Source organism: Sapajus apella, unplaced genomic scaffold (assembly GCF_009761245.1).
Source record: "Sapajus apella isolate SASKATOON/1434 unplaced genomic scaffold, GSC_monkey_1.0 scaffold95, whole genome shotgun sequence".
NCBI lineage: Eukaryota > Metazoa > Chordata > Mammalia > Primates > Cebidae > Sapajus > Sapajus apella.
The window spans coordinates 2,438,978-2,453,904 of record NW_022437035.1 but is presented as its reverse complement, the minus strand read 5'-3'; the positions used below and the strand labels follow the sequence as shown (position 1 = coordinate 2,453,904).

Sequence of the window (14,927 nt, the reverse complement as noted above, 5' to 3'; positions counted from 1 at the left end):
GAGGCTTGGGTGCTGTAGCACTGGGGACATTTTGATGGAAGATGGCAGGCATGTGGCCTTCTGCCAAGGGAGTTGCTTGAACTCAAAATTCCTGGCCCACCAGACAGCTCTTCTGCCTACGTGGAGGCAAGCCAGGTGGCTCAAGGTTCCCCACCCACCTGGTCAGCCAAGCAGGCAGGAAGATGCAATGTGAGTCAAAAGCATCTCCCCATTCTGCACTTAGAATCACAAGCTTTGTATTCAGATCCCGACTCTACCACTTACTTGCTGTGCTGCTTTGGGCATACCACTTGCCACCTCTGAACAACATTTTCCCATCTGTAAAATGGGCACAATCCCACCTCCCCTTCCCTAGGGGCATCATGAGGATGAAGTGGAGTGGTGTGTTCAAGCACAGGAGATTCTGGCTTCCTGACATGGCCATGATGAGGACAGAAGAACCAACCATCCTGGCTTGCCCAGGACCTAGGACTTCCAGCGCTAAAGCTAAGAAAGTCCAAGACTAAGACAGGATGCTGGGTCACCCTAGAAGAGAATGATTTGATGACGGAGATGGCTAAGAGTTGTAGAATTTTCCAGATGGAAGAGCCCTCCCAGTGTCTTCTGGTTTGACCATTGTACTTCTGCCGTATTCTTTCCAATAGCACGTAAACTTGGTCTATTCATGAGAAAACCATAAACCTAGATTAAAGGATACCCAATAGGATACCTGTCCAGTGCTCCTCAAAACTGCCAGGGTCATGAAAAGCAAGGTAAGCCTGAGAAACTGTCCCAGACCAGAGTAGACTGGGCAGGCATGACAACAAAATACGGCGTGGGGCCCTGGGCTGGATCCTGGGAGAGACTGCTGAAATCCAAAGCAAGTCTGAATTTAGGTTTTTGTTCTGTTTTGGCTTGGTTGAGGTCTTCTAGTTAAGTGCATAAGCTCCAACTGAAATGTTTTGTTTTACAGACAGAAACTGACAGCAGAGACTGGAAGCAGCAGAAGCTCTGGGATCTCTGTTTCCAACACTTGGCGCCATAGAGTCTCCTCTTTTGCTGCCCTCCTGGGGACCTGCTTGTCATCATGGGCTTTGTCTCCAGAAGGAAAAAGAAGAGCACTGGGTTTGGAGTTGGGAAACATGGGTTTCAGGCCTGGTTCACCCTGATTGGAGGAAGAGACGGTAATCCTCCAAGAAGGGAGATGGTGGTGAAGGCATCTGGGCTCAGCAAGAATGACTTATCCAGGGGAGGTAACATCAATTGCATGGGCACGACACTCCCAGCAGCGCTCTGAGCCTCCCCAGGTGTCTTCAGCTCCCCATGAAGACTGGTAGAAAATCCTGAGTCCCTGCTACGTCATTCAGCTTTGGGACCTCTCTCCCCAAGGCTTGCACCACCCTGTGGGATCCATTCACATTTCTCAACACTGGCTGCCCTGGGCCACACTGTCTGCCTCCAGAACAGCCCCCACTCTCATCATATCTCCTGAGGTGCTCTGCTCTGGCCTCACCTCTCTACCACCCTCAGACCTGCCACTCCTCCCGTCCTCCTTTGAGGCAGCTAGGGATGGTAGAGCCTGAAGACCTGGGTTCAAATCCTGGTTCTGCAGCTTTCAAGCTGTGTGGAACTGGGTGGGTCATCTCACCTCTCTGCCACCCGACCACCTCCACTTGTGAAATGAAGTTGATGATCCTCACCTCACTCAACTCTCCTGAGAACACCCTGCAGCACCATGTACAGAGACACAGAGGACCCAGGACCTAGTGAGGGCTCCAGCTGGTAGCAGCCAGTGGTCAACATCGTGTCTTGATCAATACATTAGCATACTAATAGGCAGTCAAACTGCCAAAGTTTGTGTAACCGTTGCTGTTGTTAAGCATTGGTTTTGCACAACTGGCACTAATGGCACTATTGCTATTTGGCTTACACCTAGTCTTAGCAGTCACCACACACACACACACACACACACACACACACACACACACACACACACCAGGCACACTGCATTCAGCCATTGTGGCCAGTGCTGATCTGCCCAAGCCCTCCCAGGCAGACAAATTCTGCCTCGTCCCTGAAGAAGGGAACAGGACTCCTTCTTAGACCCCTCCTCCTCACCTACACTCCACATGATCTCTGCAGTCCCAAAATGTCCCCCACCTCCCTGCAGGTCTGTGAAAGTCGGAGGTTGGCACTATGATTCTGCTCGTACCTGGAAGGAGGAGCCATTCTCTCCAGGTCATTGCATCCTTTCCAGCCTGATTCTCGAGACACCCACCTGGCTGTGCACTTTCTCCAGCTCCTCCTTGCTGACTGATGTCTTGCCATCCTCCATGGTGCCCAGAAGGAGCTGCACGTCTGACAACAGTGCATGTGTCCTCTTGAGGTCTCTCCGAAGTCGCTTCTCCACGTCAAAGTCCCGATGGCCAATCTGAAAGCCAAAGGAAAACCCATGAGATTAGGTGGTGAAGCAGTGGCCAGGGTCTAAGTTTTCCAGAACCAGGCTCCCTGGTTCAAATCCTGCCTCTACCACTCACACTGTGTGACCTTGGATGAGACCATTCTCCTCCCTGAGCCTCAGTCTCCTCAACTGAGAAATGGGATTGGCACCAACCACACTGGGCTTCTGTGAAAATTAAATACATGCCTAACCTAATGCTTGACACAGAATAAATGTATAGGAAATACGACTTGCTGTCTTTACCGCTGTCACAACCTGTATGGATCCAAAGCCACTCTGTCATCCCGTCTTTTGCACAGAAGTCATCAGTATGACCCTACCTCATCTTGTAAGAGCCTCATGTGCCAGGTGAATCCCTCTGCTGCTGGCCAGGTTCTGCTGATAGAAGTCAGGAGAGCCCAGGGGTGGGCAGTGACTGGACACAGCCTATAGACCTATAGACTTCTAGGGAGTTATTAATGTTATTGATCTGGTGTTGTTTGTGAGTTTATGAAAATTCACTGAGCTGTACACATGGGATACAGAGTTCTCTGCATGTGTGTTACACCTTGGTAAACTGTAGATGTGCCCCTTTTGATGATTTAAGTCATCTTTTCTGTTCTTTGGCCCTGTTTGCCAGTTTAAGGACAAGCAAATGAGATCATCTTCTGCAGAAGAAGCTTACCCAGAGGTGAGCACATTCCTTCCTCCAGAATGTTGAATTTGCAGGGGACAGTTGTCAAGGGAGTACCTTGATAAAAGAAGACACTTTCTGGACTGGGCAATAGGAGTGTGACCTTAGACTCCTTGACAGCTTTCAGCGGCCAAAAAGTACAGCTGAGCCAAAGCAGAAGAGGTGCGGAATTACACCAGGGCCCTACCTGAAATTCCGACAGCCGGTGACCTCTCTGGAAACAGCACTGACTTAAAAGACAACGTGTTAACATCCCTGAAAGAAACTAATGACTCTTTTCTTGGACTCTTCAGGAGACCATAGGATACAACATGGGCCTGTTCATCAGCTGGGGAGTTTTAAAAAAAAAAAAACAGGGTGTAGGTGCCTCAACACTGGGGTTTGGTTTTCACACACCTGGAAATCTGTGTCTCCACATCAAATGCTAACTATTTCCTGGGATGCTCAGAAAGTTCTGGAATATTCTAGAAAAAACACATGGGGTTGAGAATGAGAAAATTTAGGCTTTAAACCCTGGCTCACCATTTGCTGATGAGGGAACAGTAGCTGAGTCACACCACATCTCTGAACCTGAGTTTTCTCATCCACAAAAAGAGAGGTTTTTTTTTTAAAAAAACCCTCCATGTTGAGATAAGGCAAGGATCAAATGCGATCATGGATTCCAAAGCACTTTGTACGCTGCTGAGTGCTTTGCAAATATAAAAGATTAGGAGTATTGTCTGGTGACCTAGAATGTGTTCCTCTAGATTTTATATTTCTATTTATCTACTGCTGGTTTTGAATTCTTTGAAAAACTAGTTAGTTCTTAGAATACAGCCTTCGTTTCTGAAATGTATTGTTTTGTTAAGTTTAAAATGCTGTTCTATTATAAACACACACACACACAATCTCACCTGCTGAACTGAGTTGAGGGCTAGGCATCCTGCCAGGCTCTTTGTCACATGTTACTGCATTTAGCTCCTGTGACAATCTCCTTAAAATAGACCTTATTATTATTGCCTTTATAAATGTAGTAATAGCGTACATTTATAGACACTTTCTAAGTGTCATATACTATTCTAAACACTTTATAGCTAGCAATGCACTTCGTCATCATGATGAATCAATGAGGCATATAGTATTATGATTCCCATTTTACAGATAATGAAACTGAAGTTCGCAAAGATGAAGTAATTTGCCTGAGACCACACAGCTAGTAAGTGGCAGAGTTGGAACATGAATCCAGCTTTCCTGGCTGCAAAGTGGTAATTTTTGTAAAATATACCATTAGATAGGTGTGTTTTAGACTTTAATTCTGAAAAAATGTATATATTATGGGGGCACAGAGGAGCATTATCCAGCTCAGGCTGGGATGGAATTGGGAAGTAGCAGGTAGCTACTCCTAGCTAGGGGGGGTGGACGAAGGGCATTTTAGGCAGAAGGCGCTTAATGAGTGAAGGCAGAGAGGTGAGGAACAAGCTGGGCTGTGCACTTCTGAGTGGTTGCCGTGAGGGTATAAAACCCTGGAGTGGGGGCAGGTTGCAAAGTGAAAGAGGTTACCCAGGGCTCTTACGTGTGTACTGTCACAGGGAAATGGAGGAACAACAGCGTCATACTGCTACGAAGTGGCTGTGCAGAGATCTGAATCCAGGCAGCTCAGCAGTAGGATGTAAGTCTCTAACCATTGAACCACAGTGCCTAGTGGAGCTGCTTCCTGAGCTCTGATTTACTGACCCTAGAACCCAGATTCTTACCACGACTACACTTAGGCAGTGGGCTTTGCACATTTCTTTCTTTTCTTCTCTCTTTCTTTCTCTTTCTTTCCTTCTTTCTTTTCTTCTCTCTTTCTTTCTTTCTTTCTTTCTTTCTTTCTTTCTTTCTTTCTTTCATCTGACAGAGTCTTGCTCTGTCGCCCAGGCTAGAGTGCAGTGGCACGATCTGGGCTCACTGCAACCTCCACCACCCAGGTTCAAGCGTTTCTCCTGCCTCAGACTCCTGAGTAGCTGGGAGTACAGGCACCCACCACCATGTCTGGCTGATTTTTGTATTTTTAGTAGAGACAGGGTTTCACCATCTTGGCCAGGCTGGTCTCAAACTCCTGACCTCGTGATCCATCCACCTCAGCCTGCCAAAGTGCTGGGATTACAGGTGTGAGCCACCATGCCCGGCGTACACATTTCTTATGCTTGTGTCTGTTTTTGTTTTGCATATATCCTAAAGCGCCTTTAATTTTCCTGTGGGGCGAGTTAGCATCAGAGGCATTCCCTGATATTGACACTGACCGTGCAGTAGAGATGGCTCAGACTGTGCGGCCTTCACTGCCTGAAAGCCCCTGAAAATGCTGGCACTAACTCCTTTCCAGAGGGAGCACTGCAAACAAAATTCACAAGAAACTCTCAGACCAGTCATCCTCCCATTTATAATAAATTGCTACAAGAGAAAAGAGCAAAAAATACCAGTCATTCGGTTAATGGGAAATAAATGTCATTCTGTGAGTTTCCATTTTGTAGCACAAAGATTCAAACTTTGATAAAGATGGTGAATACTTAACTAATAAATCTAAATGATGTTCAGTGTTGTGAGAAACTATATTCCAACTTGAGTTGGTTCACCATTTATCATAAAGACAAATTGTTAGGGGAGGTTGTTAAATGTCCATTACCAAAGGAATCTCCAAGCACTACTAAAATGTGATCTAGGAGTCCTGTTAGGGATAATCAAACCACTTTACAGACGGGGAAATTGAGGCTTGGGGGAGAGAATGTGTGTTGTTGAGGGTTTCGCAAATTAATGGCAGAACTGGGCTGCTTGAGAACACTATGCAAAAAAGATGATCCACAAAATTATGGTTCCAGCTAAGCGAACCTTTTCACTTTTCAGCAAAATCATGATAGGTTTTTAAAATGACATTCAAATAATATAGACGTCATTTAAAATCCGCCTCGGGTACTAACTTGCTATGCAATCCTGGGCAAGTTGCTTTACTTTTCCAAGCCTCACTTCTTTCATTCATAAAGGAAATAATATCTATCCCACATTACTGTGAAAATTAATGTCAGTAAAAATTATGGTTAAGCATATATCTTAAAATTTCTGAGTAACCACCGAAAGAACACAAATAGAGTTTGTAGCTTCCAAAACAATAGTTCAAAAGGTGTCATAGAAAGTATTAGTCTATCCAAAAGTAGGAAAGGGATAGAGGGAAAGCAATGTAAAGGAACAAAAACTAGCAAAACGCAAAGTAAGATGATACAAAATAGTTTCAAATATAGGAGTCATTATAACAAGCTAATGAAATAACACAAGGAAAAAAACAAGAAGTAGAAAGTATAACGTTTTTTCTTTGAATTAGTTGAGATCTTTGTTGACCCAATTCATGGTCAAGACTCAAAACTATTCTTACTTTCAAATGATAAGATTGTCAAGGCAGAAAATCCAAGAAAGCCTACAGATGATATAAAAGATAATAAGCGTTCAGGAAGTTTGCTAGATACAAGATCAATGCATGATAATCGATGCTATTCTCATATGCCAAAATAATTTGTTGAAATATAGATAGAATACAGAAAAATGTTCTATTCAGAATAGCCATAGAAACGATGCTTCCTGAAAATAAATCTAAAAAAAAGTCCAAGACCTGTATAGATAAAAATAATAAAATATTATTGAAAGCCACACATAAATGGAGAGAACTTATGCAATCATATAATCATTTAATATTTAAAAAGTCAGTTGTTCCCAACTAACTAGTAAATCAATGCATATTACATCAGGTTTTGTAATAGAATCTAAATAAGAAGATTAAAGGGTCAAGAAAACAGGCAATTTTAAAGATAGGCAAGGTAAGCTGTCCTACAAGTTATCAAAACCCAGCCTTGAAGACCATATGGTGGAGAGACAGACGAAAAACCCAACGAGCCACAATGAGGCATTCATAAACACACCCAGGCATACATGGTAATTGTGGAAGAAAATGTATGAAATGAAACGAAGTTCATCCATATTGAGGAAGACCGATTCCCACCTCACACTATGAACCGCAATAAAATCTAGATGGATTAAAGACCTGAAAATGTCAAAAGCAATACTTTAGAACTTTTAAGACACACGATGACATTTTTGTGAACTCAGTTAAAGAACAGTATCTTAAGATACAAAAGCACAAACCATGAAACATGCTTGATTAACATGACTACATTAAAAACACTTTTATTAAGCCAAGGATATAATAAAGTGAAACGATTATCCATAGTGTAGGAGATATTTGCAAAATACATAACTGAAAATGGATTCACATCTTGTAAAGATCATGAACGATCAATAGAGAAAAAGGAGACAAAATTCTATGAACAGGCAATTCACATAAGAAAAAGCCACAATCAGCATGTGAAAAATGCACAGCGGGCCGGGCGCGGTGGCTCAAGCCTGTAATCCCAGCACTTTGGGAGGCCGAGGCGGGTGGATCACGAGGTCAAGAGATCGAGACCATCCTGGTCAACATGGTGAAACCCCGTCTCTACTAAAAATACAAAAAATTAGCTGGGCATGGTGGTGCGTGCCTGTAATCCCAGCTACTCAGGAGGCTGAGGCAGGAGAATTGCCTGAACCCAGGAGGCGGAGGTTGCGGTGAGCCGAGATCGCACCATTGCACTCCAGCCTGGGTAACATGATTAAACTCCGTCTTCAAAAAAAAAAAAAAAAAATGCACAGCATCCCTAGTAATGACGGCCATGCAGTACCATTTAGCACCCGATGCCTGGAAAAAATGTTTAAAAATGTCTGACAGTGCCCCATGTCGGTGGGGACGTGAAGAAGTAAAATCTCAGACACGGCTGGTGACGGTAGAAACTGCTGCCATCACTTTGGGGAACAATCTGAGCGATATTTAATAATTCCCAAATTGTACATTCCCAGGAGTCAGCAATTCCTCTTCTAGCTATGTACCCTGGAGAGACACGTGCCCGTGTGCACAGCAAGACAGACGGGAGACTAAGCATTGCAGTTTCAGGTTTTAGGGTGGAAGTAACTAACTACCCATCGATAGAAGAATGGGATTTTTAAAAATGAATACTGCACAGCAGTTAAATGAATTAATTAGAACTGCATGTGCCATGACGGACTAATCTCAAAAACGTAATATAGAAGGGACAAAGTAAAATGCAGAATCATGCACGCTGCATATGGCTAAAGCTGAAACATCCATTCAGGGGAATTATACACTTCAACTTCCAGGTGATGGTTTCATCTGGGGAGGGAGGAAAGAAAGAGGAAAGCAGAGCCAGGAGTGAGATTAAGAAGGGACATAAAGAGGCCACCAACCGTTCTTAAAATGTTTTGTTTCCTTAAAAACATCTGAATAAGAAACGGCAACATGTTAATTTATGTGAACCCTGAGTGCTGGGTGCATAAAACACCAATTATATTATTCTGCTTTTCCATGGGTTTGGCAAAGGTCATAACAAAAACACTTAAAATCATCAAACGTACTAATTTATTAAAAGGCTCCAGCTTGGTGACTGACACAAAAGCTGGCTTTTTATTCATCTCAACTTATCTTCTCTCTACATGTAAACTTTATTTTTCTAATATGTATAAAAACCTTCCTTTATGGATTATCTATTCTGTTTTCTCAAATTGTGCTGAATAGAATGCAACCTTCTCCCAGTGATTCCCCACTATCATTCTAGAATCCGGTACTGGGCTGTGCTCTCTGGCACTGATGCTGAAGGAAAGCCACCTCCACGGTTCTGAATTCAATGGTGCCAATTGCTCGTCTGGAAAATTAGAGAACCCAGAGAAGAAGGAAGATTATATTGATTCCCTCAGTTTCCAGCCCTTATCTTGCTGCTGTGGTGTCCCTGCTGTGGAATTCACTCATTCAATCAATTTGTTTTAAAATACATAATAAGCACCTATTTTGTCCAAGGCATGGCTGTCCAAGAGGATCACCTGAAGTGGATCCACATCGTTTTGTGAATAAAGTTAATGAATTTGGGGAAGGATATTGATACAAGACCATTACTGATTAATAGACATCAGGCCCACGTTAAGCAAACACGTGAAAATACACTCCTTTGATACTTTAAAAGAAATCATAGAAGCCACAGACATTTCTCTCCAGTGTTGGGATTTCATGTAGAAGCCACACAGGAAGGGGTTAGAATATCTGGGAGATGCAAGAGCCATTCCTTGCAACTCCGAAATCGGAAGCTGGCTCTGAGCTCTGCTGGCTACATCCGTACAGCGACAGTTCTCAGTAGTGAGGGAGGTTGATTTTTTTCCCCAAAGGACACTGGGCAATGTCTATAGACATTTCTGGCCGTCACAACCGAGGTGTGTGCTACTGGGATGCAGCGGGCAAAGGTCAGAGTTGCTGTACCATACCCCGCAACGCACAGGACAGCCCTCTACCATAAGGAATGATCCAGCTCCAAATGTTCATAGTGGCGTGAGGACCCAGGTGTGCATTGATGGGCGCTTGAGAACCCTGGTGTACAGTGATAGCCACATGCCACAAGGCTCCAATCAGGAGCTTAGAGCGGTTAACTAGCTCACTGAAAGCCATGTAGACAGAAGTGGACCCTCTGGGGCTTTCAGCTACATTTGCCCGACTCCAAGGCTGACAGCTTCTAGCAAAAGTCATGTTCTCAGGGCAGTCATGAATGTAGTGGCCATTCACATACATCCCCCTAAAGGAAGAACTGTCTACATTCTGACCCTCAACAGCTGCTGAAGGCAAAGACAACCTCATCCGTCGCTCCTGGCTGGGTCCACTCTGTTTATTCTCCATGGGTTCTTACAAAACCCTGCTGTTTGCAGGCACCTGATGCTCTCCTGTGAAGAGCCGGTAAATATGGTGGGAACAGAGCTGATGGTGGAGAGGGTATCCCTCAAGCTATTTTTCCACCAGTCCAGCCCTCGAGTAGGTCCCTGAGACAGGGAGCATGTCCCTCTGAATGTCTGCTATTTATTTCTCCCTTACCTGGTCACAGAGGGTTCCGATCAAGCCTTCCAAATCTTGCTTCTCATGGAGGACCATCTGCTTCTCTTCATATTCTTGCTCCAGCTGCATTTCTAGCTGACGGAGCTGTGGATGCATACACAGGGTAAATGACCTCCATCTGGACAAATCCCACAAGGCAAGAACCCTCCGGAGGAGGAGGGATGTGAAGCTTGGGGCTTTGTTCCATGAGGCTGCCCTAGTGATTGGGAGGTGGTGCCTCTGTGGGAGAACCCAAGAACCTCAAAGCTTAGGAGCTGGACAACAGTAGGGAGGGCTGGTCAATGATGGGAAACCCCACGCCATTGACTATGTAACCCCTCCCCCAGCTCCCCAATAGAATAGATGTGCCCTTTCTGTAGCCATGGCCACTGCTTGAATATTTACAAGTCTTTGAACTCTGATTTTTTTTTTTTAGACAGTTTCGCACTGTCACCTGGGCTGGAGTGCAATGGTGCAATCTCGGCTCACTAAAACCTCCAACTCCCAAGTTCAAGTGATTCTCCTGCCTCAGCCTCTGGAGTAACTGGGATTACAGGTGCCTGCCCCCAGGTCTGGCTAATTTTTTGTATTTTTAGTAGAGACGGGGTTTTACTATGTTGGCTAGTCTGCTCTTGAACTCCTGAGCTCGTGATCTGCCCCTCTCGGCCTCCCAAAGTGCTGGGATTACAGCATGAGCCGCCGCGCCCGGCACACTCTGATTTTTGAAGGCTCTTCACAATATTATAACCAACATATCAAGATGCATCCCCCTCCTTTATTAAATACACCATGATGCAGTTAAAAAAATGCATTTGAGATTATTTGGTGTTATAACCTATATGTGTCCCTCCAGAATTCATATGGTGAAGTCCTAACCCTCAATGCCGTAGTATCTGGAGGTGGGGCCTTAGGGAGGTAATTATGTTTAGATGAGGCCATGAAGGTGAAGCTTTCCTGGTGGGATGAGCGCCTTCATAAGAAGAGACACCACAGAGCTGTCTTCCTCTCTGTCTTTCTCTGCCATGTGAGTGTGCAAACAGGAGGTGGTGGTCTGCAGGACAGGAAGAGAGCCCTCACCAAACACTGAATCTGCCAGCACCTTGATCTCAGACATCCCAGCCTCCGGAACTGTGATAAATAAATGTTTACTGTTTAAGCCACCTAGACAATGGTATTCTGCTGCAGCAGCCTGAACTAAGACATCTGACTCTGAGCAACTCGTTTAACTTGCAACTGGCTCTGATTTCTCAGCAATTACCCAGCAAACACAGGCATTTCCCACTAGAGCAAACATCCCACTCTGGCTGTGCTTTGCAGACCACCCCCCATCAGCCTCTCTTACATGCTCATCCCCTCCATCCTCCATTTCCACCTCACGCTATCAGAGATCCTATTTCACGGGTGGGCAAACTAAGTCCCAGGGAGGATCAGAAGTGCATACTCTGAAATTAGTTGCTGTTTAGAGGAGTTAGTGTCCTGTCTCCTGACCCCATCTCTTTCTGCCACCCCAGACAGCCCCAGCATTCCCACCCAGGTCACTAACTATTGATTTCCTGCCAATGTGAGAGAAAGACTGCACAGAGCAGTCACCAGAATGAGAAGTCAATATCAGTGTTTGTCATCAGGAGAAAAACACCTTTCTCTGGCTTCACTGTCTCCTTTTATAAATCCATCCAGAGAAAAGCCTCAGGAGAGTCTAGGTCACATCTCCAACTCATTGGAGCCCTGGCTCAGGGCACACACCATACTTTGAGACATTCTTAGAATAAACCAGAAATGTGTGCGACCTTCACCTGAAGGAACATAGGCAGGGACTGGGAGCTTCCATCTCCTAACTCACGGAGGGGGAATAAAGTACAGATTGATGGTCACTTCTATAGAAAGCAAGCTCATTTCAAACATTTTGTTTAGGACTGAGAGAAATACAAGGCACTCTGTTTATATCTGTTTCTAGAATAAAGACTGGAAAAACTCATCTTGAAAAGTATACAAAATAATAAAAACTACATACCAAGCAAGGTAAAGATGAGTGTATTCCGTACACAGGTATGATTCTCAGGGGATGAGAAGGGAGGGAAGGTCGTTATAGAGGACACATGAGAACTTGTTCAACGAGGCTAAACCCGAAGCTTTCCAGCAATTCTACTCTGAAAATCTGATATTCATATCCATCAGTATGTCTCTGAGAATGTTTATCTCAGCCGGGCACAGTGGCTCACACCTGTAATCCCAGTCCTTTGGGAGGCAGAGGTGGACAGATCACCTGAGGTCAGGAGTTCGAGACCAGCCTGGCCAACATGGTGAAATTCCCTCCATCTCTACTAAAAATACAAAAATTATCTGGGCATGGTGGCGCATGCCTATAATCCCAGCTACTCAGGAGGCTGAGGCAGGAGAATGGCTTGAACCCAAGAGGTGGAGGTTGCAGTGAGCTGAGATTGTGCCAATGCACTCCAGCCTGGGCCACAAGAGCAAAACTCCGTCTCAGAAAAAAAAAAAAAAAAAAGAATGTTTATCTCAGCATTGGTTATAAGGGCAGAAAACTGGAAACAATCTGAATGTCCAATGATAGGGGATTTGTTGTCTAAATTAGAGGACATGCTTTGGGTGAAAAACTGTCAAGCTATTAAACATGTAAGTTAGATCCGTATTTACAGACACAAAAAGAGGCCATGACAAGCTGCAGCATGGAGCCAACAGGCTTCAGAACCGCACGGCCTCAGTTAGTGAAAATGAGTATCTCCGCAAATCCACATGTGTAGACAGTGAAAGAGATCTATAAAAGAACACTTAGTAATACTGATGGCTTCTAGGTGATAACATGTCAAGGGGTTATGGCTTTCTTACACACTGTTTGGAATGGTTACAAAGATCTTGGATAAAACATTAAGAGATGATTTGACTGGTAAGGAAAATAGTAAGAAAGAATTGATTCTATTATTGAAATTTAGAAGTCCTTAGCCTCAGTCACATGCCATTATGGGGACTTACTAGAAATCTCTGAGCTCTAGGGTGCAGTGGCTCACACCTATAATCCCAGCGCTTTGGGAGGCCAAGGCAGGTGGATCACGAGCTCAGGAGTTCAAGACCAGCCTGGGCTATATGGTGAAACTCTGTCCCTATTAAAAATACAAAAATTAGCTGGGCGTGGTGGCAAGTGCCTGTAGTCCCAGCTACTCAGGAGGCTAAGACGGGAGAATTGCTTGAACCTGAGAAGCAGAGGTTGGAGTGAGCAGAGATTGTGCCACTGCACTCTAGCTCTAGGTGATAGAGTGACACTCTGTCTCAAAATAAATAAATAAATAAATAAAATAAATCTCTAAGTCATTATGTTGGAGCTTCCAGGAGCTTCCAGAAGCTTCCAAAGGCTTCTGGAAGTTCCAAGATCATATTTAAGATGGGCATTTCCGCTCCTACACCCTTGAAGGCACCTCGAAGCTAAGGTCTCAGGTGGTTGCAGAGAGCTTGTCCCCAGATCCCAGAACCTGTCCTCCTCCTCACTCTAAAGAAGAGAGCATCCATACCAGACCTGCCAGGACCCAAGGGCATAGCTGTGTTCACTGCTCACATACCCGCTTCTGGCAGGACTGACGGACATCCTCCAGTTCCTCCTCCTGGTCCTCACGGTCCTTCTGGTGCATCTGCTTCATTCGCTCGATCTCCAGCTCGAACCGCTGGCGGAGCTGAGGGGACAGCAAGGACGGCACGTGAGGACGGCCCACTCTAACCCTCCAAGCCCTCCATGTCATCCTTGGCATTGCAATTGCATTTTTCATGTTTGGAATGCATAAATGAGAGTCAGGCTATTTCCCTAGACGTCCTGGAAGATCACAAATGGGGGGTGATAAATAGATTAAATATTGCCTCTACCCATTCTTGTGCTTGTGACAGACATCACTTATTAATCACACTCTCCCACTGACTTCAGACAGCCTCAGAATCCTTCTCAACACACTTAAGATGAAACACATTCCTCATTCCTGGAGCAGGCATCAGCGATGGTTTTCTGGGTGGGTGGATGGATAGATAAATGGTAGGACAAAAGTTTATGAAGACATGAAAGCCTGGAAAAGAAGACGACTTGCCCAAAACGTTCTTAGACATTTCACTTTACCTCTAGGTCAGTCCCCTTTCTCTGCAGAAAACAACCGTCTTAGAATGTAGCATTCTACTATGAGAATTAAATGAGATCATATAAAGCACCTAGCACAGTACCTGATACATAGATATTACTTTCTCTTTCCCTATTATTTCGAAAACGGAAAAGACTATCCCCTCCCTCCCAGGGAACCTGACAAAATTAAGAGCTGTGATCCCATGAATGAGCTGGGTCTTTTAAACAAGAACCTCCAAAACACAAGCAACAGGCACAGAGCCGTGCATAACACTGTGTGAAGTCATATAAAAGGTTCTAGAGTTGAAGGCAAAAAAGTCATGAGATCTAGGTCGAGTTCAAGACTTCATTTTCCTGATCTGCATAATTGACAGAGTGGCCCAAGCCCTGGCTTCCCAAGCTGTGTGGCACATTAGAATTACAAATGCATTTTTAAAACATTTGAACTGCAGGGCTTCACCCTAGAACTACTGGATTAGAATCCTCAGAGTACAGGGCCCAAGAATCTATGCTTTGAAGTTTTCATTTATCTATCTGTACTCTTTCATGCTACTGGCCCATGAAAAAGCATTTGGAATGCAATAGTGTAGACGGGTGATACAGTTTGGTCTGTGTCCTCACCTACATCTCATTTTGAATTGTAATTCCCATAATCCCTGCATGTCAAGGAAAGGACCTGATGGGAGGTGATTGAATCCAGTGTGGGGTGTGGGGGGTGGTGGTGGTGGTGGGTGTGGGG

At 44.7% G+C, this 14,927-nt stretch overlaps 1 protein-coding gene across 6 annotated transcripts in view; it reads right to left on the bottom strand.

Annotated features, from left to right (window-relative positions):
* Positions 1 to 14,927, bottom strand: part of MYO18B (myosin XVIIIB) — a 285,693-nt gene that overhangs the window by 107,939 nt on the left and 162,827 nt on the right. For all 6 annotated transcript variants that reach the window (XM_032256699.1, XM_032256702.1, XM_032256700.1 and 3 more), the window contains 3 exons: positions 13,647 to 13,757; positions 10,075 to 10,179; positions 2,258 to 2,410 (listed from right to left, as the gene is read on the bottom strand). In XM_032256699.1, coding sequence (XP_032112590.1) covers positions 2,258 to 2,410; positions 10,075 to 10,179; positions 13,647 to 13,757 — 369 coding nt within the window. The remainder of the gene's footprint in view (positions 1 to 2,257; positions 2,411 to 10,074; positions 10,180 to 13,646; positions 13,758 to 14,927) is intronic.